Below are 27,269 nucleotides of genomic sequence, written 5' to 3'. Positions count from 1 at the left end.
CAATTCCCTTCAGTCTTGGGGATTCTTTGTGCAGCACGCCTGCGCAGTCTGGCGGCCAATGCCGCTATAAAGGCTTGTTTTGCTACGGAGCTGATGCTCGCGAGCGTGGTCGAGTGGCCGGCGCGGTGGTCCCGGACCTGGGGCACAGGTAAGTAGCGGGTACCACCGCATCCCGTCCTTCCCCCTCGGTTGTCACTTGGATCGCCCCCGTGTATTTGCTCTGGAGGCGACGGGCTGTGATCGGGATACGAGCAGTTCGGGGGGAAGCCAGAGACCTGAAAAAAGGGCCTGGCCTTCGTCTTGTCTCCTGCCGCCCCCTCTCTGGGACGCGATCGCTGAGAGCTCGTGGTGCGGTACTGGCCTGGGAAGGCAGGTGGGGTGGGATGAGTGGCCAAGGGTGCTGGCTACATTCCCGGCTACGGCCACCAGGGGGTGCTGCGCCCGTGGGTGTGGGTCGCTATCGCCTGCCAGGCCCGGACTGGCCGTGGGAACGCCCTAGGGTCTGAGGCATCCCTGGCGAAGTTGCACTGAGAGAAGCCTCAATCCTTAGGGCTGTGGGGGGGGCGGGGGCGGCAAGGGACACTCCAGCTCAAGCCGCACACCGGAGACTGAGCTGCTAGGGACCTGAGAAGCCATCCTCTTGGGGTTTTTTGTTTGTTTGTTTGTTTGTTTGTTTTTAAAAGGGTAAATGGAGCTCTGCGACTTAAGCACGCACAGCAAACCCTGGGCAGAGCCCAGAATGGAACCCAGATTTCTTGACTGTCATCATCGCCCTTTCCACTTCCACCACACAGAGCTGCAGGATGCTTACACAAGGGTCATTTGGTTTCTGCACAGACGTGGGGGAGGTAGGAGGCACAGGAATGACTGGCCAAGTTTCAGGTTTTGGAGGAGGAGATGGGTGGAGAAATGTGTAGGTTATGCTGGGGTCTCCAGCATGAGTAAGTGAAAGGTGCAGAGGTTTGGAAATAAAAGTGGATTGGAGGAAGGGGATTAATAGGAATCCTCCTTTCAGCCTCCGGTCGGGTCCTCTTGTGCAGCTTCAGGGCTTGGAACCAGATTCCTTAGATGTTGGAAATCTAAGTTAGGAAGGCAATTTGGAAACACCAGTCTGGCCAATTAAAGTTCTTAGTCCTGTGCAACTGCCCTCACCCCATGCAGTTTCATCTGCTTCATTGTACCCTTGTATCACTGGAAGGAGAGTCTTGATTTTATAAAAAAGGCAGCTCTGTTAATTTTTAGTCTGGCACTTCTTTTGGGGTTCTCCCACTTTGTGATTCTTCGAGTGCCATTCCACAGCTCTGGCTCCAACTCGAACAAAAATCCCCTTCCTTTCTTCCCCTCTCTTAATAACTAAAGCAAGTTAGCATTTTAAAGAGACTAAAACAACTTTAAGGGAGAATGGAAGAAAAGAAGTAAATACCAATAGTGTTTAAACTGATAAGAGCAGATACTACCATACTTGATCTTGGCCAAAAGCCTATACTAATAGTATTTAAAAATAGTTTAGCCCATGGCTTCTTGGTCTTTGGCTGAGATCAAGCATAGTAGTATCTGTTCTTATCAGTTTAAAAATAGTTTAGCCTAGTGATTCTTCCTTACCCGCTTTCCTCAAATTGGGGCCTTGTTTCTTTCCCAAACCTGTCAGGCTTCCTAGCCCGAGGCTGGCCTCCTTGTGGAATGCCCTGTCTTACATCCCTGATACACAGCAGATGGAATCACCTGTGTGTTCAAGGCCAGGAGACAGTAACTGTGGGCCCCCTCAGCCCTGCCACCCTCACGCTGTGCCTCTTTTCCCAGGAAATGAAAGAAGCAAGAGCGTGAGGGGTGTTGGGAAACTGCTCCCCACATCCTTCACACGTAGGGTGACTGGAGATAAAGTGATGGGAAAAAACCATGGTTATCGTGAGTTCTTAGACAGTCGAGGTGACCTCTGTGTTCTTCATGACGTGGCATTTGATATTATAAATGAGTCCTTCGGCCTCCCCCTTTTCAGACTCCCTGCCCTCCTCCTGCCTCTTCTCAAAGTAGGGCTAATCTTTCCAATTACCTAGGCTTGGGAACCTTTGGAGTTGAAGGTTGGACTTCTGTGACCCCTGGAACAAGAATAATTAGTTACTCTTCTGTGCAGCTGCATGCAGACATGGGGGACACTGGCAGGTGCCAGGTCTGTTTACAGTTTAGGCTGGTGGAGGTCTCCGTGGTGTGATTGCTGTGTTCTTGGTCATCAGCTGGTGTTCTTCAGGGTGGAATTTGTCATTGGACAAGGTGACTGTTTTTTTGGTTTGTTTAAAGATAAATAACTTAGCAGCGTCAACTCAAGGTATGCGAGTCACTCCTCTGAAAGGCAAGAAGTCAAGCTTTCTTTGTGCTGGAAATGTATGTCATTTAGAGGATTAGTAAGTTTCTCCTTTTTTTTTTGATACCTTAAAATGTGAATTGTAGCAGTCCGAATTTTGTCTTCGGAGTAGCGCTTTTAAATGAACAGTGATTGCTAGCTAGGAATGTATGGAATTCAAAAGGCAACACGGCAATACTTTAATTTCTAGTGAGGCTGGTGTGAAAGGGATTTTCTCAGCTTGTATCTGGGAAGATTTGAAATCTTAGAGTGGGGGAAATGTTTCAGAGACATATGTATGTGTTTTATTTTTTTTTCAAGTAACCAAAGTTGATACAGACTATTGATTGGAGGTGGCCAGGCAAACAGATTTAGAACAGAGTTTCAGGTCGCACTTGGTTAGACTCCGTAGGACAGGGTGGGGGATTTGTTTTGGTGTTTGTTTTTTAATAACAGCTTAGTTGAGGTGTAATTTATAAACCATAGAAATTCAGCCTTTTAAAGTATCTTGTTAGTGTATTCACAGAATTGTGCAGCCATTACCACTGTCTAATTTTAGAACACTTTCATATCCCAAGGGGAATTTGTTTTTAAAGTTAAGGTATAATATTGTTTTATATGTTAGCTATGTAACTCCATGCTGCTTTAAAATAATATCAGCTAATTCATTACTTAATTATAAAAATGCAGAGATGGGATAGATCATTGGTAGAATAAGTGTTTTGTAAGTTTTCCTTTAGTAAAATTTAGTAGGAGAAATGATACCCATTTTAAAATTGTGGAATTTGATATTCTTGGAACAAACTTAAAATGTTTTCAGAAAGTTTTGTTTTTTGAAAGACCTATCCAAAGCCTCTATACATTGAGTTGGAACTTGGTTGAAGAGAGTGGGTCTCTTTACCAGGGGGTTTATTTTTGCTAACCTTTTTTTTGTTTGTTTGTTTTCCTTAGCAGTGGGAGGAGATAATTCTTATTTCAATTACACTAAATGTTTTTTGGTACTTGACAAATTTTTAAAATATTTTTATAGTTATAAGGGTAGAAAATCTTAGTGCCTTTTTCCTTTTTTTCAATTTAAAGTGTACTTGCATATTATTAAGCACAACTTAGGAAATGTCTGTTCTTAATGAATTTTTAATTTCAGACATTCTCAAGTGAAACCAGGAATCTGTGAGCCCTGGCACCTCCATTCAGAGAAGATGAAGGATATCGACATAGGGAAAGAGTACATCATCCCCAGCCCCGGTTACAGGAGTGTGAGAGAGAGGACCAGCACTGCCCAGCAGGACAAAGACCACGAGGGCCCCAAGTACAAGAGGACGCGGCTGGTCAGTATGTCCTTTCCCCGAGTCCCTTTTCTTATCTGTTTGTTGACCAGACCACATCTTCTTTGTTCATGCTATGTATAGTTTAAAAGAAGTTTTTTTTTACTTTAGGTCACTGTTAAGAATTTATGGCCCTGGCTGGTGTGGCCCAGTGAGTTGGGCGTCATACTGCAAACTGAAAGGTCCCTGGTTCAATTCCTAGTCAGGGCATGTGACTGGGTTGTGGGCCAGGCCCCTGGTTGGGGGCCTAGAGACAACTCATCGTGGTTTCTATCTCACATCAGTGTTGCTCTCCATGTCTTTCTCCCTCCCTTCCCCTCGCTCTAAAAATAAAGAAAGAAAACCTTAAAGAAAGAATTTATGGTCACTTATGAAAGAGGAGAGGCTGGTGGTCAGCCTTCCACCTGTTTCTCCCTTTGGCTTCTCTCTGCCACTGAGGCTCACGTTCGGTGCCCGCTGGAAAGGCTTTGCTGGCGGGAAGAGGACGCGTGGGAGGGGAGGAGGGGTGGAGCAGAGGGAATGTGGACCATCACACTTCATTCATGTGCTTAAAATTTTTCCCCCCTTTGTTCCTGTTGCCTGTGTTTAACATGACTCCTTTGGAGAGAGTCATTCAGATTTTAGATAGTACTTGAAACAATTCTAGATTGTTGTAGGGTAATCAGTGAGCTTTTCAAGTAAATCCATGTAATAATCTAGTTTCCTCCAAAGGAAATAATGAATATGCATTTTAAACAGGAGCAAGTATCTTCTAAGAAAAGAAATTATTCCTTGACTTGCAGAAGTGACTAATAAGGGGAAGTGAGGGGCGACTGGGTTCAGGAAGTTAGGTTTGTGTTCGTGCATTTGTTATGTGACAACTTGGGAACAATGTGGTGTTTGCTGCTGACACTAGAGTTTCATCAGCCTAACATTTGCTGTCACTCTTCGGCTGTCTTACCAATTAACGTTTTCCCATGAATGGGCGTTTCCTGCCCCCACTGTATACTGTACAGTGCTCTCCCATTGAAGCTGAACTTGGGAGAAACAGAGATTCCATGTAGACAGTGTCAAATTCTCCCAGTGCCCATTTTGTCTCTTCTTTGTGTCCTTTTGTCTAGACTTTGCTAATGAAACATTTTTTGAATGTCTTCTGGGTGTTCGACACTGTTAGTATAGCACTTAAATTGGGGAGAAGTCACCAAGGTAACAATGGAATGGGGCTTTGAAGGATGATTGGGGGGATGCTATCAAACTACTTATATCATCTGTGCCTTAATAGCTTGTGAATAAATTAGCATTGGTGGTAGCATGTAACTCTTGGGACCATTAAAGATTCAGTGAGATTAACGCATATGAAATGCCTAGAATGGTGCCTGCCATGAGCCTGTGCTCAGTAAATGTTAGCTCCTGGAACTAGTTCTTGGAGGGTGTGTGAGGGAATTCTGCATGCTGTGCTAAGGAATCTTGTACTGTGAGCAGTACAAGAGTACATTGGGGAGCTATTAGCTGTTATTGAGGAGGGTTTTTGGTTTCTTTTCTTTTTAATCCTCACCAAGGGTAATTTTAAATGATTTTAGAGAGAGAGAGGAAGTGGTGGGGGGAGAGAGAGAAACATTGATGTGAGAGAGAATTATCAGTTGGTTGCCTCCTGACAACTGAGCCATACAACCAGGGCAAGGAGGGTTTTTTTTTTCTCTTAATTTTTTGTGTTGAGGGAACTGTAGGCCCACATTGCAGTTGTGAGAAATAGTATGGAGGTCCATGTGCGCCTTCTCCAGCTTCCCCCAGCGGTGACTCCTTGCATGACTCTAGTACAGTAGCACAACAGAATGTGGATTGACTGTTACAGTCTATTCACCTGATTAAGACTTCGCCAGTTTTACATGCACTCGTGTGTGTGTGTGTTTGTGTGTGTGTTCTATGCAGTGTTTTCACGTGTAGATTTGTATGAAACACCACCACAGTCAGAACAGAAAACACCTCCATCCCAGCATCTCTCATGCTGCCAAGTTGTAACCACAGCCGCCACTCCACCCCTCCCCCGAGCTCCGGCAACCACGGTTCTGTTCTCCGTCCGTGTTTGTCATTTCAAGTGTTGCGTATAAGTGGGGTCATACAGTGTGGACTGTTTTGAGATTGGATTTTTCATTCAGCATTATTCCCTTGAGATCCATCTTATTTTGTTGTGTGTATCAATATTTCTTCCCTTTTAATTGGGAGTAGTGGTCCATGTTGTAGATAAACCATAGTTTGTTTAACCATTCCCCTAGTGAAGGACATGGGAGTTATTTCTAGTTTGTGGCCATTACAAATAAAAGTGCTCTGAATATTTCTGTGTAGGATTTTGTGTGGATAAGCTCTATTTCTCTGGAATGCCCAGAAATGCAGTTGCTGGGTCATATGATAACTACGTGTTTAGTTTCATAAGAAACATCAATACTCTTTTCACAGGAGCTGTACGGTTTTATATTTCCACCAATAACGTAAGACACATCCAATATCTCTGCATTCTGCCAGTTTTGGTGTTACCCTTATCTTTATTTTTTTAATTGAATTCATTTGGGTTATATGGGTCAACAAAATCACATGGGTTGCCAGCGTACAATTCTACAGTACATCATCTGCACACTGCTTTGTGCGCTCTGCATCCAAAGCCTCGTCTCCTTTGTCCACATCGGTCCTGTTCACCCTCTGCCACCTGCCCTTCCCCCATACTCTTCATTTTAGCCATTCTGATGGGCATATCTGATATCTCATTGTAGTCTTAATATGTGTAACCTAATGGCTAATGAGGTTACACATATTGAGCAGATAAGGGAATTTTAAGACTTGATACTATCCTGGGAAGATTAGCTTTGAGGCACTTATGTCGGGGGAAACCTGTGTAGGAGAGAGAGAAAAAAACAGAGAGCGCAGTGGGGAGCTGGCCCACGCAGGAGAAGCCATGGGTCTGTGTCCACAATAATGAGGTGGGGAGGGGAGAGATTCAGGGGCATCTCTGGAAGGGGAGGGACACATTGAGGTGCCTAGCATTGGGAGTAAGAATGAGTTTGCTTTTAAGCGTACCGAAGGTGAAGTGCATCCAGGTAAAATGATGAGTAGATGGACAGAGCACAGGCAAGGAGAACCATGCAAAAATTGAGGGTCATCAGTGTGTCCATGCAGATGAAGCCTCGGGAGTGGGCGGGTTTGCCCAGGGATGGCGTGTTGAGCAGGAACAGGCAGAACCCAGGGAGCGAGTGTGTGGCCCTGTGAAATCTCTGGGGACGGGGCCCCTGTCCAGTTGGTTAGAGTAGAACTGATGTGAGGACCTGCAGGGGCAGCACTAAGCTTTTCCTGTGCAGGTGGAGAAGAACTGGAAATGGAGTCACTCCTGTGCCTTTTGTCCCCATTACGAAGTCGGGCATCAGACAGCAAGTTTCCTTCATGTGACTGAGCTGTATCTGGAAGAAACAGGAAGGCTAATAAATAACACTTTCTTCAAGTTTCAGGAGGCTTATATGAATTTCATTTTTATTGCCATTTCATGTTTCTTAAACTTTTAAATTTGAATCCTGTTTGTTTTTTTATCATATCCTTGTCCCCTCTGACCTTTTTTTATTTAAAATATTTCTTTCCATTAGTTTTTTTCTTTTTTGTTTAGCCTTGACCTAAGCAATAAAATTGTAGGCGTATGCAACAATTTTTTATGCACATTAAAGTGAATGTATAACTATCAAAGGTTTTAAAAGTTTACATATCATCTAGAATGTTCTTTCATTTAACCTGTCAAAATGAAAATTTCTTAGATTTATTGATTTTGAACTTGTCTTATATGTTAACAGTTTGCTGATAGAGGGAGTCAGCAATGTGACAAAAATTTCTGGTTCAGAGATGGTATAAAAAATGGATAATTTAAGTAGTAGAGAAGCAGAATGGCTATATAAGCATACAGTTTTTTTTTTTATTGTAAGCTGGTAGGTAATTGGGTAGAGATTACAATTTCATGTCACATAATCATAACCATCATTTCTATAGTAGTTACAGTGAGGAAATCTGGGACCAGACATTCCAGTTGCCAAGTATACCTACTAACCCTCAGAAACTGAAGAAAACAAAAGTACTCCAAGGAAGAATAAGATAAGAATACATCTGTGGCTCTTAATTGGAAAACAGGGTTATATTCACCACCATTAGCCTTTGAGAGGTCCAGAAGTCAGAAGCAAAGTGCCAAGGAAAAAATTCTGATTTTAAACAGGCCAGTGATTTTTTTTTTAAATCAATCTGTAAGAAGTCAGCAGACTCCTTAGTATTTGTGGCCACATCTTTCCTTTGAAATACCCTTTGAGGAAAATTGCTCTAATCAGTCATGTCTTCAAATATTTGTGTCACATCTGCTTAGAAATAATGAAGGTAAAAATAATGCATTTTATACCAACCTTTGTTCAGGACTATTTAGTTCATGCTGTGGCTGCACACAATTCCATGCTTAGCAGACATCCTTTCATCCTGAAGTGCTAGTAAGGGTGCCCTCTGTGCTGTTAGTTCTTTGACCGAAGTAGTAACGTTGGCTGGCCTTAGGCTGGCGTAATTTCAGCAAACACGAAGATTTGTGTCCAGACCACTCCTCAACACTGGCACCGTAGCTGAGGCGGGCTCTGTGGGCACAGCTCCTTTTCTCATCGCTGCTTGCACGTATCGGCCTATGTAGATCCCATAACTCCACAAGCTCTGGTTTGTTTATTTCTTTATTCTAAGATGTGATGCTTTTTTTTAAAAGATTTTATTTACTTATTTGTAAAGCAGGGAAAGGAGGGAGAAACAGAGGAAGAGAAACATCAATGTGTGGTTGCCTCCTGTGCTCCCCTGACTGGGAACCTGGCCCACAACCCAGGCATGTGCCCCGACTGGGAATTGAACCAGTGACTCTTTGGTTCACAGGCTGGTGCTCAATCTACTGAGCCACACCAGCCAGGGCTCTTCTTTTTTTTAATTCAGTGAACATTTGAGCCCTTGCCAAGATGCACACAAAACATGGAATGAAGTGGGTCTGCTGTAGATAAAGACAAATTGACGCTGGGCCTTCCTGCGCTCCAACAGAAGCTTCAACTCAGAGACATATGCGTAGATCGCTGTGAGGTAGATGCTATGGAGATTAATAAGGAGAGAGTGCTTCAGTCTTTGAAATCAGAGGTCTTCAGGAGGAGGTAGCAATTGACTGGAGACTTGAGGAATAGGTAGGATTCAGAGAAAGGAAAGATATCCAGCAGAAGCAAGTTGTGGACAGGGCCAACGAGGACCTGGTCGGCTTTAGGCATAAAGAGTGCAGCCGTAGATGTAGAGGAATAGGGTGGTACATTTCAGCTGGTGTGTGTGTTCTTGACTAATAGGGCAAGGAGTTTGGACTTCAGTTGCTTTAAGTTAAAGTTGAAGCAAAAGCGAGACAAAGCTATTGAATGCTTTGTCAAACTTTTTTATTGTGTAGCTGTTTTGACTGCTCCCAAACCTGAGCTTAGGGTGGATTGATTTTCATTAGTATGTCGAATCTGGAAAAGGAGGAAGAATGGAAAATAAGCAGAAGTCAGTTAAAGTTCATGTACCCTTCTGACTGCTCTCTCTCCTTTTCTCCCCTCCACTGAAAAGCGTGCCATTGGTGGAGTTTTCTTTCTACCAAGTTGGAGTATTCTGCCTCCGGGCAAGGTAACAAAGCATACATTCACCAAGTCCAGTGGCCTCTGCTTAGCATTTCCTGTAGTTTCATGTGAAGCTGACCCTTTAACCTGGGGTGGGGTTTTATAATTAGTGAATTGAAATATTTTGAAGGTATATCCTAGAGATCAGGATGTGGATCTAATATCTTAATTACCAGGAAATACGATTCTAAGGTATATTGTTATGTAAGAATTAGGGTCTCGTTATAGAAACTGCAAAATGTAGAATATTATAGAAAAAATAAATCACCATTATTCCCTCAACCCAGAGACATAATTGTTGTTATGAAGTAGTCTTGTTTAGTGCCTTACACTTTTAGAGAGTTTGACTCTGACAGCTTTTCCCTAGGGACAAGAAAAAGAGGGTGTGAATTGGTCTATGCCCTTGTGTTTTCAGAGTCAAGAACGTTACCTGTGAGTCTGCTTAAGGGAAGGACAGGGTGAAGGGGGTGAGTGCTTGCAGTCTCTGCATTATTTTTCTCCTGATTGGTACACAGTGACTCAGCACGTTTTCTGGACAGTGACAGGATGAGTAAGAACACCTGCCTTTTTTTTGTTTTGGTCCCCCCACCTCCCCCATCCATAAAACTGTATAGAGCTCGGTTTGCGTAAGATAAGGGTATCTGGCCTGGTGCCAGGTGTTGGTCTCCAATAGCAGTCCAGAGCTTCCCGGTGGAGATGACAACAGCGCTGCTATTGGTGCAGAGCCCAAGTGGCTCTGCTGCATAGTGACTGAACCGACAGCGCACGGGTCTCCTGAGGTTGGCCTTGATCATGAGCTCTTTTACGCCATCTGCAGCAGGGCCGCTGCCGCTTTCCTAGGAAATGCTGCTTCAGGGAAGTAAATATAGCCTTTTGGCATGAGTTGAAGGAGCTTTCTGTTAAAAAGGAAAAAAAAGATATCGGAACTAGCTTCTTGTTTTTTTAAGCAGTTTTAAAGACCTCAGTCTTTATTTTGTTAAGATAGATAACTTGGAAGCTACAAATGGTTAATGAAAACTTTTTCAATGGAATCTTGGTTCTGCTTTTAGGTAGCTTTCTGCAAATTCTTTTTAATGCCTCACCATTCATTCCCTCTCTCTTAACCAAAAATGAAAAGGTCAACGCCCGAACAGGCATTCAGGCCGGCAGAAGGTGTTGCAACAGCTGGATCTGTTAATATCTGAATTATAGACTAATGTGAAGTTAATTGGCCACAATGAAGTTCACTGATTAGTGGGATTAACCTTGTACTCCCTTCCCTCTCTACCCCCTTTTTAGGGAGTTAGCCTATTTAGATAATTAGATATTATATGTGTTTAAATTACTTAAGATTATTTTTTGTATTAGCTGTTCAAAGTATCATCTTAACTCTATTATAGCAGACGAAAACTTCTATTTACTAAAGCAGGTATGGGGTGGAGCAGTCATACCTGTGGGGTTTTCTTCAATGTTGTATTCTCACGGTGGGAAAATAGCCAGACTGCCCAAGTCTTCACCTTTGTGTTTTCTTCTCACCACTGCCAGCAGTTCCGGCCTGTTCCGTGGTCTTGGAGGGTTACATCGTGCAACCACTCACATCTTATATATGAAGCATTTAACAGGAGCACACACGAAGGGAGTTTTATTTATAAATTTCATTTTGGTGGGGTTTTTTTTGTTTATTTTTAAGCCAAAGCTTGAAAATCTTAAGTCATTTTGTCAAATGCAAAAGACAGTATTCTACTATCTAAATCAATGGTTCTCAGCCCAGGCTGCATTTTTTTAAGAACCTTTCAAAAATACTGATGCAGGGCCCTATCCCAGACCAATTATATCAGTCTCTGGGGTAGTGCTGAGGCACCAGTGTTGTTTTAAAGCTCCCCTGGTGACTCTGTTGTGTAGCCCGCACTGAGAACTTCCGACCTAGATCTCAGGGGGTGAAGTCTCTTCTGTCCTGTGCACCAGTGGGGCTCCCAGTGCTCCTTCCGTAAGGTTTCCCCTCTGTGATTCATGTTCAGTGTAATCCTTTGAAACCTTATCATTGTAATAACAAAGTTAATCTCACACCCCAATGCAACAGGAACTTTGAATAAAGTTCCTCAGGCGTTAGCTTATTTATGAAAATAAGGGGCCTCCAATTCCTGCTGATTATGGAGTAATTCTAGATTATGAACTGTGGGAAAGCACCTGTCTTACCCTGGTGGTGATGTACACTTCTATCCACTGGTTTATTAATAGCTGTCCTCAGCATGAGGTGCAACACAGCACAGGTAGACATGAGTGAACTGGTAGCTACAGATGAGATGTGTGAGTTAATTCCTAGCTGCTGAGCTGTAGGGCCAAGGTTACCAGTTCTCTGACAGAAGAGTAGGCTCTTTCTACCCTCTTCTGCTTCCTCCCAATGAAGATTTCATCTAGCATTTTGCTGTCCCTCTTGACTACAGTGGCCGCCATTTGGAAGTTCTTAGTGGAGGAGCTAGGGATGGTCAGGATAATGGAAATAGCCGGTTGGAGGGCAGATGTGATGAGAATTGAAAAAGGAAATGTCCTTGGTCGGCTTCCTTGATTTGCGGGTAGGGGAGATCGGAAAGCCTGGTGTCAGCTGGTTTGGGGAGGACTTCATCTTTTTAATTTTTGTCCATTTAAAAGAAAATTTTAGTTTCTTTTGAATTTAATTTTTAATATTTCGAGTCTCTTGAAACCTGTATCTAAAACTGCACAACAATTCCCCTTATAAAAGTGTGTCGCCTGAGGGGACTGGGACAGAAAAGCTTTCGTCTGGGCCAGAAGGGTTGGAGAGAAGAGGCTGCCTGTCCTGTGTTTGTGTTCAGGTCTCGTGAACTAGGGAGAGTGCAGGGAAAACACGCTGTCGGGTATCCTGGCTGCGCCTCGGAGACTGCCGTCTTTGCAGGGTGTGCCGCACAGGAGGAGTGGTGCAGCCTTGAAACCCCGGGAAGCCAGGAGGCACCTCTGGGTTGCCTGTTGCCACCTGCCATTCTCTGCATTCACGAGAGCTTGGCTGAATCCTCAGTCCCCAGGCTCAGGAAGGCTACTCCACTGTTGTCTCGCTGTCAGGAAGGGATTGCTCAGCTTGGAGAATGATTTCTGGCCCCTGTAGCTTGTCCCAGGGGCCTCCACGCAGTGGGAAAGCCCATGGTTGCCCTGTCAGCAGACATTCCGCTCTGGCAGCCTGTGAAAATGAGATGGGACAAAGCAGGTAAGCGGTGCCCCTGCAGTGCGGTGGGTGCGCGCAGTTATCACAGCCACGGGCATGGTGTTGGTGCACACAGAGCAGGGAACGTCTCTGGTGCAAGCATCTCTGTTTGCTTATGGATCAAATGTTCCTTGTTTCCTTCACAAGAGGGGCAGGTATGTCCCTGACCTTTGTTTAAACCTAAGCTGAACCTGAATTTCATTGACCCCTTTTAGCTCTCTAGCGCCCCCTACCCTGCCGTGTCTGCGTCACCTGGGTAGGAAAAAAAATGTTCAGTGTCTCCCAGTCATAAAGTCCTTGGGAAGGTATAAATAGCAGTAGGATTTCCTTGTTTAATGTTTTCTCAACTCCTGGACCAAGCAATATTTCACCCTTAGAAAGAGCCAGCTGCTGCGACACCTGTCCCTGTGGCCGTGTCCTCTGGCTACAGAGAGGCTTTCAGTCCATATGTAGTGACCCTAGAGAGAAATCAAGAGAAGTGGGGGGTCCTCATCCCTTCTCAGGAGAGTCTGTACAATGTTACTTCTAAAAAGGATTATTTAAAGCATCATAATGTAAAAAACAGCCTCATAAAATACATCCAGCTAGATCAGCGTGCATCAAGTCCTGGCTTAGCTGTTTAGCTATCTAGGGCTGCCTCAGCACGGCTGACATTTGGGACTAGATACCTCTTTATTTTGGGGTGCTGTCCTGGGCATTGCAGGATGTTTAGCTACATCACTGACCTCTACCTACTACATACTAGTAGTGACAACTAAAATGTCTCCAAACATTGCCAAATGTGCCCCGGGCAAGTAAAATCACCCTCACTTGGCAACTACTGGGCTACACTGTCCGATACTGTAGCCACAAGCCACATGTAGCTATTGAGCGTTTGAAATGTGGCCAGTCTGAATTGACATGTGCTATGTATATAAAGTACACACTGGATTTTCCCTGGTGATCCTGTTGTGAGCCAGCCAGACTTAGCACCAAAAAAGGGGGAAAAAAAGAGTGTAAAATAGTTCATTAATAAGTTGTTATTGATTATATGTTAAAAAGATAAGATTTTTTGTATGCTGGGTTAAATATATTATTAAAATTAATTTCACCTGTATCTTTTTCTTTCTTAATGTGGCTACTAGAAAAATTTAAGTGACATTTGTGGCTTACATTATATTTTTGTTGGACAGCACTAAGCTGTTAGTTTAACCATTAATCTTGTATTAGGCATTTAGTTCCCAGTAAACCACTCAATTTAAATTATATGTTTTTTCCTTAGGAAAAATTTCCTTCAGACAGTAGAGTTATGGAGACAGAGAATTTAAAATAGTACATGTTACCAGTTTGCTCTCCACTAACAGCCTATTAAAAACTGGTGCAGTGTTCAGATAATGTATGTCTGCCCAACTTTTTTCTTCTTCACATATTAGATTTTATCTCTATTTTATTAAGGTATATATAGTTATATTTTTAAATAACTTATATTTCTTGGTTGGTGCATTAAATGTAGAAGTTGAGAGAGAAGCTATTGAACCAATTTAGTAGATTATTCTGGATTTTGACCTTTTAAAAATATTAGAATATGAACAATCCCTGGAGGAGTTCAGGCTGAGATGGAGGTGTAGGTAGAAAGGCTTTGCTTCCTCACATAACCAAAAGAATGATAAAAACCAATGTAAAAACAATAAACAACCAAAAGTTCCAGGAAATCAAGCTGCACGGAACTCCGACAACCAAGGGGTTCAAGAAACATCCATCCAGGCCAGGAGGTGGGGTGGAGTGGGGCAAGGCGGGGCTGGCTGAAGGGGAAGCTAAAGACTCAAAACCTCTAATAGCTGTAAAATACTGTGGGGTTGGACGACAGGGGAAACTCCCGGTCTCACTGGAGCCGAGCAGGCAAGCAGCACTGTTCCCCCTCTGACCCGTCCACCACAGACAGCGCCACAGCATAGCAGGGAGGGTTGCCCTGCCCTAGCGAATGCCTAAGGCTCCGCCCCCTTACAATATTACAGGTGCACCGAAACAAAGAAACATGGCCCAAATGAAAGAACAGATCAAAACTCCAGAGAAAGAGCTAAGCAATGAGGAGATAGAAAACCTATCTGATGGAGAGTTCAAAACACTGGTTATCCAAATGTTCACAGAATTGATGGAGGTCGGTCGCAAAATGAAGGAACAAATGAAGGCTACACAAAATGAAATAAAGCAAAATATACAGGGAACCAGCAGCAAAGGGAAGGAAACCCAGGCTCAAATCAATGATTTAGAACAAAAGGAAGAAATAAGCATAGAACTGGAACCAAATGAAGAAACAAAAATTCAAAATAATGAGGAGAGGCTTAGAAACCTGTGGGACAGCTTTAAGGACTCCAACATCTGAATCATAGGGGTGTCAGAGGGAGAAGAGAAAGAGCAAGAAATGGAAAACTTATTCAAAAAAGTAATAAAGGAAAACCTCTCTAATCTGGCAAAGGAAATAGACTTCTAGGAAGTCCAGGATGCTCAGAGAGTCCCAAAGAAGTTGGACCCAAGGAGGAACACACCAAGGCACATCATAATTACAGTACGCAACATTAAAGATAAGGAGAGATGTTGGGAACCGCCCTGACTGGTATCAGAAGCTGAAACCCCCACCTAGGCTAAGGCTAAGGGAATGCCCTTGGAACCGTAAGCCAGCAAGGAGACAAAAGCTTATCTCCCTGGCAGGAATGCTGCTTCTGCTGCTGAACCCCAAAAAGCTTGGTCGGTTAGCCAAAGACGGGTAAGATTCCCCACGGGGGGAACGACCTAAGACAGGCACGATCACTTTGGGAGGCCCCCCAAAAGAGGGACTTGGGGGGCTGCAGCAAAAGGGGGTGATGGACCCTCGCCCCTCTGCTTTGACATAGCCTGAGTTCTCATCGTCTGGGAGAAAAATCTCCTTATCTCTTGGTTGCCTTAGTTCCCTTGCTCCACCTAAGCCTGAAACAATGACAGGGTGGTGCAGCTCTGTGCTGAAAAGGGTGGATTCCCCGGGTGATCAGGCCTAAGAAAGAATATGTAAATTACTGTGAAACCTTCTTTGTTTAGAATGTTCTCAGTTGAATGAGAGGGGTCCAGGAGGAAGTTAGTTTGTTCCTCAGTTCTTACAGCTCTTTGACCCTGACTCAATAGACCGGCAGAATTCCTTGTTTTCTATAGTTCCTTACTTCCCCCTAATGAGTACTGTACTTTACCTGAATTATTATGCAAAGTGAGCCCAATAAAAGCAGGTATGGATGGTAAATCCGCGCACTCCCCACTAGGAGGCGTGGCCATTTCGTCCCTACTTCTCCACAGAAACTAGTTTGTCTCTGTGCATGTTTTTTCTCACGTGTTTATCGTTGAGCCATCCACAGTGTTCTGTGGTCACTGCTGGCCGGGGACCCACGCATCAGAGAGAATCTTAAAAGCAGCAAGAGGAAAGGAGAGAGTTACCTACAAAGGAGTTCCCATAAAGCTATTCAACTGATTTCTCAAAAGAGACCTTGCAGGCAAGAGGGGACTGGAAAGAAGTATTCCGAGTCATGAAAGGCAAGGACCTACATCCAAGATTGCTGTATCCAGCAAAGCTTTCATTTAGAATGGAAGGGCAGATAAAGTGCTTTCCAGATAAGGTCAAGTTAAAGGAGTTCATCATCACCAAGCCCTTACTTACTATATGAAATGTTAAAGGGACTTATCTAAGGCAAAGAAGATGAAAAACTATGAACAGTAAAGTGACAACAAACTCATAACTATCAACAACTGAACCTAAAAAACAAAGACAAAAACTAAGCTAACAACTAGAACAGGAACAGCATCACAGAAATGGACATCGCAGGGAGGGTTATCAGAATGGGAGGAAAGGTACAGGGAATAAGAAGCATAAATGGTAGGTACAAAATAGACAGGGGGAGGTTAAGAATAATGTAGGAAACAGAAGCCGGTAAACTTACATGTATGACCCATGGACATGAACTAAGGGGGGGGTGACGATAAAAGAAGGGGGGTGTAGGGCGGAGGGGGGATAAAGGTGAGAAAAACAATTGGACAACTGTAATAGCATGATCAATAAAAAACACTTTACAGAAGGAAATACTGGATGTAAGCAGCGTGAAGACGGCAATTCTGAGGTGCGGGTCTGTCTGTTTACTCCTGCCCCCCCCCCGCACCCAGGGCAGTGCCCGGTGTGAAACCCTCAACAGATACTTGTTGAATTTTTTCAACTATTCGAAACAGATTATACAACTCTTCAAAATATCTTAGTTACCTGGTCACTACTTTAGCTTTGTTTCCTTTCCCCTTAATGCTAAATTTCATTATGCAAAAAGTAATTCCTCTTCCTATTTAAACCCATCCATTTTACCTTTAATAGTTTCTGGCTTTGTGGAAAAATAGAGGCAATCTCCCTTCCATAGGTGGGCTGATTATGCCATTTAATTTTCTCTATCCCATTTATTTTATGATTTTTATGTGACTTTTGGGGGTTAATTCCAGATGGACTTAGGTATGGTGTGAAACCTGGATATCAATTAGTTCTTTTCCCATCTGGCATTTATTGGTTCCCCAAGATAGTCTCTGACTCCCATTTCCCTGCCCTGTCATGTTATTTTTCTGCAAAAAGTATAAAGGGTTTTGCTTCTTTGATTGTATGTAACATAGGCAACAATTTTTTAAAAATTAATACATTTTTATTTGAGAAATTTCACATATTCTGATTGCTTCCACTGCCTTCCAAGTTTGTGTTTTAATCCCTTTTTAAATTAATTTTTGCTACATATAGTCATGTCAGTCAGTGTACAGTTCTTTCAGTTGAGTTTCTTTGATCTCTGCTTGAATATGGACATCCTTCAAAAATCCCTCACCTGTAATCCTCAGGACCCAGTTTCTTCACAGTTTCCTTCAGGGCCACGGGTAGGGTCTGAGTAGACGGATCTACCTGGTGTGTCGGTCTCGGACATCCTCTAATCATGAGTCAGTTCAGATCACATTTACTCCTAAGTGATAACATCCTAGAATAGTACAGCTCTTCAAGGATCTACAAATACCTATGATAACACAAATTTGGTTGTTAGGTGTTTCATAGCTTAGCAGGTCTGGTTCTAGTTAGGTGTGTAGTTCCTCCCCACAGATCTAACGCATGGTTCTGTGAATAAAGGGAGCAACATGTGTAACCTACGAGGTGTTTCCAACGATGTAGGTCTACGGAAAACCCCCCATCAGGGTGGACCGTGACTAACCTGTCATGTTATTTACGCCTTCCTATAGTACGCCGATAGCTTGAATATATTACATCTTCTCTCTTGGCTCATATCCGTTTTTAATTCATTCAACCTTAGAATGTTGATAACTCACTTTACAGAATGTTAATGTAGTAGGAGACATTTATTTTTACCTTTAAACAGGCACCCTTTATTCCCCCGGCATGCTTGCCAAGCCAAGCTTTTTTAGGGAGCCCCGTGAGGAAGAGAAGTGGGGCATCCAGGCACATAGTGGCAAGTCTGAGACATCTGTGGGTACAGATGAGGGTAGTGTAAACCTGCTTTTATCTCATATTTAAATTCCAGTCTGTGATGTATCTCTTTTTAGCATCTGCTCATCTTTGGTTTAAAAACAATCAGGAAGTGCATTTTTGCAATTAAGTAGAAGTAGTTTATTTACATCCTAGTGTTCCAGTCACCCACTTGTGACTTTGACTTTGGAAACTACGTACTCACTTGCTCACCGCAGACCTCGTGGTGCCCACAGTGAGCCCCATGTGTGTGAGCTAGCCCTTCAGTCTCCCTTGCTTCCCTGGCTGCCTCTTCATGCTCCACCTGGAGCCCCTGGCCTGTCTTAGAACAGGCCCTGGGGAGAGAGTTCCCACCTGTGCCCTGGGGGAGGAGGACACCTTCCGAGGCAGCCGCTGAGGTTTCTTGCAAGAAACTGGATGCCTTCAAGCCTGGAAAGCAGTGCTCCTGAGTTCACGTGCCATCATTGTGTGTGTTGGGATGGGCTCAAGCCAGCCGGGCATCATCCAAGTTGGGGGTACTCCCAGTGTCTTTCACACTGTTGTGTTCTGATGGATTTGGTTTCCTTAGCAGTTGGGCCCCCAAGACCGTGGCCTGGTTTTACAAGTCAGGCTTGGGTGGGTGGAGAGGATTCTGGAAGGATGAGCTGCGCCAGCTTCTTATTATCAATAGATAGACTGAGTTAGGTTTTTTAAAACAGGAGACTCAGGCAGCCTTAGGCAGGAAGCGGTCCTCAGGAGGAGGGGGTGAGGGAGCAGAGGAGCCACAAGCCTGCCCTTGGGCCTCAGAGGGAAGGAAGGGTGTACTCTGCACTGGATCTGCCAGCAGGGCCCAGTGCAGGAAGGAAGCAGAACTGGGAGCCTGCAGGGAGTGGCTGTGGAGACAGCTGGTGGTGAGGGCTCAGGTGTGAACCCCTGGCAGGTGTCCCGTCTGCAGTACCCAGGCTGGCAGAGCCACCACAGGGCATTTGCCGCCAGGGACCCTGAGTCTTTCCAACTGGTACTTCTGCCCAGGGGTCATGGTTCCCACCTGTTTCTATCTCTAGTTGATTTTCTAATGCTGGGAGGGTTATGTTAAACACCCACACACACCAGCGAGATAAATGATATGACACCTGTAGGGAATTGTGTGCAGGTGTTCTGTACCTGGGATGTCTCTAGGGAGGGAAGTACCTGAGACATCTGGGCAGATGGATATCCCCTTGCCTTGTGACCAAAATGTTCGTAGCAGCTGGGACCCGGGCAGGTGGCACTGGAGCTAGCAGGTCCACCACGGCATTCTGCTCACAACTGTCCTCCCCTTTGGGGTGACCTTCTCTGAGTGGGTCTGGTCCTGAACAGGGTCCTGTGAGCCATCTCCGCTACTCCTGGATCTTGATGGGTACTCCTCAGGTGAGCCTGGGGCACGTTTGTTCTAGGAGAAGCCTCAGGAGCCTCAATGGTGGAGGCCTTTGCTTCTGGCGAGGCCCATTTGAGTTGTGTGTGTATCATCCTACATTCTGTTTCTAAGCTGCATGGAGTGGCATCACTGGGGCTGGGGAGGCAGCCTGGGGGTCAGAGCCTTGATGTCTGAGGGGGTTTGTTTCCAGGGGAGGTGGCCAGGTGCAGAGCCCAGGGTTGAAATGACCAGGAGCCCTGACATATACACCACTGTCCCCACTGGGTATTCTTGCTTTTGCCTTGTTCCCCAAGTGTGCCAGAGGGTTTCAGATTTCTGGGTGCACTCAGAGCATTGTGGGGTCTCCTGTAGGGAAAACTGAGTCAGAGCCTGCTGGCATCCCTGCACATGGCACAGCATGGGTGCTGTATGAGGCCCCAGCCTTCCCTGCGCATCCAGTGCCTCTGACAAGCCTCTGTCTCTTGGCCTCCGTGTCCTTATTTGTAGCTGGTGACATCTCCCAGGTCAAGGACTTGATAAACAGCTGGCTGGTGGTCCTCGCCGTGGGCCCCTTGAGAGCTCGAGCGCCTCCCCTGCATTGCTGCGTGGCTGGGCACCTCTCCAGCAACCTCTTGCTCATGGCAGAGTGCCAGCAATCTTTGTGCATAGGGTTTTTTTTCCTTTCCGTAATTGTATAGCAGGAAGTATTTTATTTTATTTTTATTGTTGTTTTATTCCAGTTGTCCCAATTTTCCCATGTTGCTCTCCCATACCCTGCCCCCCCATAGTCAGTCCCCACCCTGTTGTCCATGTTCATGGGGCCTTTATACCTGTTCCTTGACTGGCCTTCCCCTTCTTTCCCCCTTATCCCCCTCCCTGCTCCTCTCTGGTCCTTGTCAGTCTGTTCCCTGTTTCCATGCCTCTGGTTCTGTTTTTCATAGGTTTTGATGAAAATTGTAGCTAGGCATTTTGGAGATGAAGAAAATGAAATTAGTGTACTGTATAAATAGAAATGGCCATATTCTTATTCCTAGCATCTGGAACAGTCTTTCACATAGGTGCTCAATAACTGTTTGTTGAAAGAATAAAAATGTAAAGATTTTCATTTTCTCTTAATCCTACTGTGCCATTCTCATGTAAGAATACTAATGGATGGCATACAGGTGTTCTTTTTCTGATGCGGTGATGCCAAAAGATGTCTATAAAACTCTCCAACTCTTGAACTTGGTTCTTCTGGAAAGGCAGAAAAATGAGGATAACTGAAACAATTTTTGAAAGGAAGAATAAAGTTGGAAAGATCATACTCCCTATTCTAAGACTTACTATATTGCTGGAGGAATGAAGTTAGTGGTAGCAGCGCAGGCATAGACAACTAGGTCAGTGGAGTGGAGTTCGCACGTAGACCCACGCAGGTCTGGTCAGCTGATTTATACGTGGGTGAAAAGCAATTTAAGGGAGAGATGATAGCCTTCAACAGATTGTGTTGGAACAAGGAGACATCTATATGCAAAAAAAAAAAAAAAAGGAAGGAAGGGAGGGAGAGGAAACTTTACCTAAATCTTACACCTTATATAAAAATTAACTCAAGGTGAATCATAGATCTAAATGTAAAACTATAAAACTTTTAGAAAAAAAACAGGAGTAAATGTTCACAACCCAAGGTTAGACGAAGAGTTCTTAGACATGACACTAAAAGCACAATCCCTAAAAGAAAAAAAAATCAGTAAGTTACACTTGATCAAAATTTAATTGTTGCTCTCTGAATGGCCCAGTTAAGAAGATAAATGCGTGCCATAAAATGAGAGAATATATTTGCAAATCATCTGAGAAACGACTTGAATCCACTTAGAAAATAGGCAAAAGACTTGAGCAGACACTTCCCAAAAAGGATGCATGGGTCGCAAGTAAACACAGGAAAAGATGTTAAACATCATCAACCATTAGGGTAGTGCAAATTAAGATCATGATCAGACTTCCGGCCAAGAGGGAGGTGTAGGTAGACACACTGTGCCTCCTCACACAACCAAGCGAAGGTCAACAATAATTTAAAAACAAAAAACAACCAGTACTGACAGAATATTGAACTGTATGGAGCTGTATGGTTGTATGGAAGTCCAACAACCAAGGAGGTAAAGAAGACACATTCATTCAGACCTGTAGCAGTGGTGGAGTCGGTCAGCCAGGACCAGAGGACTCACGGCAAAGCAGCGGCTGGTGGACCCAGGGAGGCAGCCGATAGTGGAGGGGCATGGCGTGGTGCGCTAGGTGGCTGGCAGACCAGGTGGTCCCACATTCGTGCGCAGATACACCAGGCAAAACTGGGGAGCGAGACAGACCCACAACCCAGGGCTCCAGCTCAGGGAAATAAAGTCTCAAAACACCGATTGAAAACACCTGTGGGGTTGAGGCAGCGGGAGAAACTTCCAGCCTCACAGGAGAGCTTGTTGGAGAGACCCACAGGGACTCAAGATGTACACAAGCCCACCCCCCTGGGAATCAGCACCAGAAGGGCCCAGTTTGTTTGGGGGAAGCCGAGGAAGTGACTGAAAGGCAGCAGAGGGCGAAGCAAGCACCCTTATTCCCTCTCAGACCCCTCCCCCACATACAGCGTCACAACGCAGTGACCAGGGTTGCCCTGCCCTGGTGAACACCTAAGGCTCTGCCCCTTGCTACGTAATAGGCCCATCAAAACCAAAAAAAATGGCCCAAATGAAAAAACAGATCAAAGCTCCAGAAAAAATACAACTAAGTGATGAAGAGAGAGCCAGCCTATCAGATGCACAGTTCAAAGTACTGGTAATCAGGATGCTCACAGAATTGGTTGAATTTGGTTGCAAAATAGAGGAAAAAGTAAAGGCTATGAAAAGTGAAATAAAGGAATATGTACAGGGAACCAATAGTGATGGGAAGGAAACTGGGACTCAAATCAATGGAGTGGACCAGAAGGAAGAAAGGAACATCCAATCAGAAAAGAATGAAGAAACAATTCAAAAAAATGAGGAGAGGCTTGGGAACCTCCAGGACATCTTTCAACATTCCAACATCTGAATTATAGGGGTACCAGAAGGAGAAGAGGAAGAGCAACAAGAGGAAAAGTTATTTGAACAAATAATAAAGGAGAACTTCCCCAATCTGGCAAAGGAAATAGACTTCCAGGAAGTCCAGGAAGCTCAAAGTCTCCCAAAGAAGTTGGATCCAAGGAGGAACACACCAAGGCACATCATCATTACATTACCCAAGATTAAAATGAAGGAGAGAATCCTAGAAGCAGCAAGAGATAAGGAGACAGTTACCTACAAAGGAGTTCCCATCAGACTGTCAGCTGATTTCTCAAAAGAGACTTTACAGGCAAGAAGGGGCTGGAAAGAAGTATTCCAAGTCATGAAAGGCAAGGACCTACATGCAAGATTACTCTATCCAGCAAAGCTATCTTTTAGAATGGAAGGGCAGATAAAGTGCTTCCCAGATAAGGTCAACTTCAAAGAGTTCATCATCACCAAGCCCTTATTATATGAATTGTTAAAGGGACTTATCTAAGAAAAAAGAAGATAAAAAACAAGTACAGTAAAGTGACAGCAAACTCACAATTATTAACAACTACACCTAAAACAAAGACAAAAACAAACTAAGCAAACAACTAGAACAGGAACAGAACCACAGAAATGGAGATCACATGGAAGGTTATTAACAGGGGAGTGGGAGAGGGAGAGAGGGGTAAAAAGTACAGAGAATAAGTAGCATAGATGGTAGGTAGAAAGTAGACAGGGGGAGAGTAAGAATAGGAAATGTAGAAGCCAAAGAACTTGTAAGTATGACACATGGACATGAACTAAAGGTGGGGAATGTGGGTGGGAGGGGGTGTGAAGGGGGGAAGTGGGACAACTGTAATAGCATAGTCAATAGAATATATATTTTTTAAAAAGATCATGATGAGAGAGCGAGCCACACCTGTTAAAAATAGCTGAAGTAAAAAAGAATGACATTCGCACGTGATGATGAGGATGTGGAGAAGCTGGGTCTCCCATGCGTTGCTAGTGGGAATGTAAATGGTGCTATGATGACTTTCCGTGATAGCTAATGCCCTGCTGCCCTGTATATTTCACGTGCTGTTGAAAGGTAAAACAAGAAGTGAGATCTCCATTCCCTCGCAAATTTGTAGTGGAGATTACAGTTCTTGTAATTTAAATTACTTCATATACTCAATGATGTATAAAGGAAATTTCCATATTATTTTGGAAATAAATAGTGATGATGGTTGTACAACATTGTGAATATAGTTAATGCCCCTAATTTTACGCTTAAAATGTTAAAAATGGCAAATTTTATGTTATAAATATATTTTGCCACAATTTAAACACTCCATGTCATTCAACCATTCAGTAGCTTCCACCAACTTTCATTTGGAAGGTAACATAGTGTCAGCCGCAATGTAATGTCATAAAAAAGCCAACTGTCAAGAGAAAGATGTAATAGAATTCTGTAATGCCTTCCAAGAGGTAAATATGCCCAAAGTCATACACTCATGGATTGCTTTTCAGTGTTTGGCAGGGCCTGTCTGTGTGAAAAGACATTTTCAAAGAGGAAATTGTAAAATCTTATCACAAGTCCGCATTAACAGATGAAGATTTCATATCGATTTTGATGAAAGAGAAAACCATTTTAAACTCGAATTAAATGAAATGTTATTCTATTAGTAGACTGTATTACAGAAAAATTGTACTGTTATTATTATATTTTGAATTCCATCAGTAAACATTTTCTGGACATTTGTTTTCTTTTGTAATGTAAGTACCCACATAATATCTTCAGTTGTACCTCTTGGTCCACAAAGCCTAAAATATTTGCTGTCTGGCCCATTGTGGACAATTTTGCCAGGCGCTAGCTTGGCGGGTTGATTTCTCACTCTTCCTGTCTAATACACACTTTTAAGGCACTCACAACCTCACTCTACGCTCACGTAAGCAGCATCCCATAAATTTTGATGTGTTATAATTTCTTCTTAACCATTGACCTCAGACTATGTACTGATTTCCATTTGATGTCTTCTTTAATGCATATTATTTGAAAGTGTGCTGCATAATTTCTGAGTATTGGGAGATTTTCCTTGTTGTCTTTGTTACTGAATTCTGAGTTCCCAAGTGGTCAGAGACCATGGACTGTATTTTGTCAGTCCTTTGAAATTGGTTCATATTTGCTTTACGGCCCAGCATATGGTCCATTTGGCAGACATCCAGTGCGCACTTGAAGTGGTGTTGCTTTCATTTTTTTTCTTCTTTTGAAGCTTTGGATATCCGAATAAGGCTGGTCCTTGTAATATTCTGTTCTTACTCTGTGCGTACTCCCAGCTTCTACTTCCATATAATAAGTATGTTTGTATTTTTAGTGTAACTTTCTTCTTCATCAATCCAAAGGTTTTCTTTTCTTCCCCTTGTGGTTATAGGCAGCCTAAAGGTTTAAGACAAACACACAACCTTTGTGTGTACTTGAATCTCAGCAGCCTTTATTTAGTTCATTAGTAGGTGTCATAGTCTCTAACCAATAAATAAGTGTTCACCATATGCCTAAGGACTTTGTAGGACTTAATTCTTTGAATTAAGTGTTGACTCACTTGTCATTGTGTTGTTATTCTCTTGAAACTGGTCTGTCCTGCCTTTGACAAAAGGAAAAAAATGTCCTTCCCTTTGCCTGGGCTGTGTAGTTTCCTGATCCTGTGCAGGGGCACCCAGCCTGTGAACTGAAGCTATTGTGTTTGAGGAGCAGTGCACCTGGGCACCCACGCCTACTGGGGGCCCTAGGCATGCAGTCTGCTCTTTCCCTTCAGCTGGTGTTTGGCATTTGTTCAGGGTGGAAAAGTGGGGAGGTAACAATAGAGACTCTGCTTTGTGTAAGGCGCAAGGTGTGTTCGGTGCTAGAGCTCTTAACTCCTTCTTAGTTGGGGGCTCTGTTCTTTTCATTTCTCAGTAATTGCTGAAAGTATTTGTGATAGTGTGAGAAAAGGGTGATGTACTCATAATCTTTCTTGAGGAAAAGTGCTTCTGCTTTTGGGACAGGAGGGCATACACCTAGAACAAGTGGGGACAGATGTGTCCTGGTTCTTGGCCCAGACTCTTCTGCCAGAGTCAGACATTGAATTACATGCATTTTTGTTCACCTGATTAATTGGTATGTATACCCATTATGGAAAATATGTATAACTTTGTATTTCAACTCATGAGACCCTCTGCTTCATGCTGCAGAAATCTGGGTATCAGAGCTCTTTAGCTGTTCTGCCTTCCCTGTTGCTGATAAGAGGAAAGACAGGAGGCATGTGTACTGCTGGCTCTTTCTGCATGACAGGGCTGTTTAATTGGGGGTGATCTTAATTTTTTGTCAAAGAAAATGGGTAAAAGAATTTGCAGTTAGTAGTAATTTAATTGACTCTCAGTCCATATTGGGAAATGAAAGATAAAACATTTGGGGGACAAAATACACATTTTAGAATGTACAACACAAAGAGTGAATTCTAATGTAAACTGTGGGCTTCAGTTCAAAGTAATGTATCAGTACTCATCAGTGGCAGGCATACCACACTAATGCTACGTATTCATAATGGGAAGTGGATGGGGAGGAGAGGGGGCAGATGAGAAGGTACATGGGAACTCTCTGTACTTTTTGCTCAATGTTTCTGAACCTAAAAATGTTCCAAAAAATGAAGTCAGTTAGTTTAGAAGTTTTAGGTATCTGGTATAACATTTCCTTAGCCAGTTCGTACCACCCAAGTTGACGTTTAGACCCCTGAACCTTTGGAATTTCTCAGTGAAGATGAACCTGGCTTGGGGCTGTCGTGTCAGGTAGATTTGTTCTGATGTCTTCCCTCCCTCTCTGCCCAAACAGTTGGAATGCCAAGATGCCTTGGAAACAGCAGCCCGAGCAGAGGGCCTCTCCTTGGATGTCTGTACTCATTCTCAGCTCAGAATCCTGGATGAGGAACATCCGAAGGGGAAGTACCACCACAGCTTAAGTGCTCTGAAGCCCATTCGGACCACTTCCAAGTAAGGGGCTCTCCTGCTTAATGACTTCTCTGCGAAGCACCAAAAGCAATGTTGGCAATGCAGACTAAGATCGGACCATTTGGGGACCCCCAATTTTAGTCAGGGGCTCTGTTTACTAGATAGTGTGTTATAAATGCCGGCTGGCGTCTTGATGTGTGTTGACGGTTTTGTGCTTTGGGTGTTCTCTCCTTAGACACCAGCACCCAGTGGACAATGCTGGGCTCTTCTCCTGTATGACTTTTTCTTGGCTTTCTCCCCTGGCCCGCCTGGCCCACAAGAAGAGGGAGCTGTCCATGGAGGATGTCTGGTCTTTGTCCAAGTACGAGTCTTCCGACGTGAACTGCAGAAGGTAGGCGTGTCTGGTCCACCCTGGCGACCCACCCACGGGATGCGTAGGGCCTGAGCTAGGAGTGTGGGTGCAGCAGTGTGGAGTCCTTGGCTCTGTGTTGTTTCGGGATCTGAGCTAGCCGATGGAGGGAGGGCAGCCTGGGATGACTTTCTCTTTGCTCTTCTGCTTTATCTCCTATTTCATCTTTACTCCTGTTTAACCACGGGCTTTCTCTCTCTCTCTCAGCCCCGCCTCTCTTCCTGAGTCTACAGGGAGGTTATGTTGCCGCCTTGTGACAGAATACATTTCTGTGGTAGCTCATTGTCATGATTAAAATCTAGTTTACACCTTTACATTTTACAACGGGGTCCTTCAGAGAGGGTTGGGGACCCTTGAGAAAGGAAGTTCTTATGCACAAGTTCTATGCAGGGATAATCTTTCTGGGTGGAAGGAAAGACTTTTGTTTTCATCGTTTTCTATATCCTGAGAGGCTCCCTATGCAGGATAAATATGTAGTCATAAATATGTAGG

At 43.9% G+C, this 27,269-nt stretch overlaps 1 protein-coding gene and 1 non-coding gene across 3 annotated transcripts in view; one reads left to right on the top strand and one right to left on the bottom strand.

Moving 5' to 3' along the window:
* Window positions 1-27,269, top strand: part of ABCC5 (ATP binding cassette subfamily C member 5) — a 77,871-nt gene continuing 50,602 nt past the window's right edge. Inside the window, exons 1-4 of one of the 2 annotated variants that reach the window (XM_045850919.1) lie at window positions 1-148; window positions 3,483-3,666; window positions 26,253-26,410; window positions 26,604-26,759. In XM_045850919.1, the coding sequence (XP_045706875.1) occupies window positions 3,538-3,666; window positions 26,253-26,410; window positions 26,604-26,759 (443 nt within the window). In that variant the 5' untranslated portion in view covers window positions 1-148; window positions 3,483-3,537. Of the gene's footprint in view, window positions 149-2,306; window positions 2,400-3,482; window positions 3,667-26,252; window positions 26,411-26,603; window positions 26,760-27,269 lie in introns of those variants that run through there. The other variant, XM_045850920.1, reaches the window with a different exon arrangement.
* LOC123827635 lies at window positions 17,598-17,728 on the bottom strand. Its single transcript, XR_006787291.1, has one exon. It is a non-coding gene; the product is annotated as a small nucleolar RNA SNORA18 (small nucleolar RNA).

The sequence above is a fragment of the Phyllostomus hastatus genome, unplaced genomic scaffold (assembly GCF_019186645.2).
Source record: "Phyllostomus hastatus isolate PE091 unplaced genomic scaffold, TTU_PhHast_1.1 phas_contig_86, whole genome shotgun sequence".
NCBI classification, from domain to species: Eukaryota; Metazoa; Chordata; class Mammalia; order Chiroptera; family Phyllostomidae; genus Phyllostomus; species Phyllostomus hastatus.
This window is presented reverse-complemented; position numbering and strand designations above follow the sequence as displayed.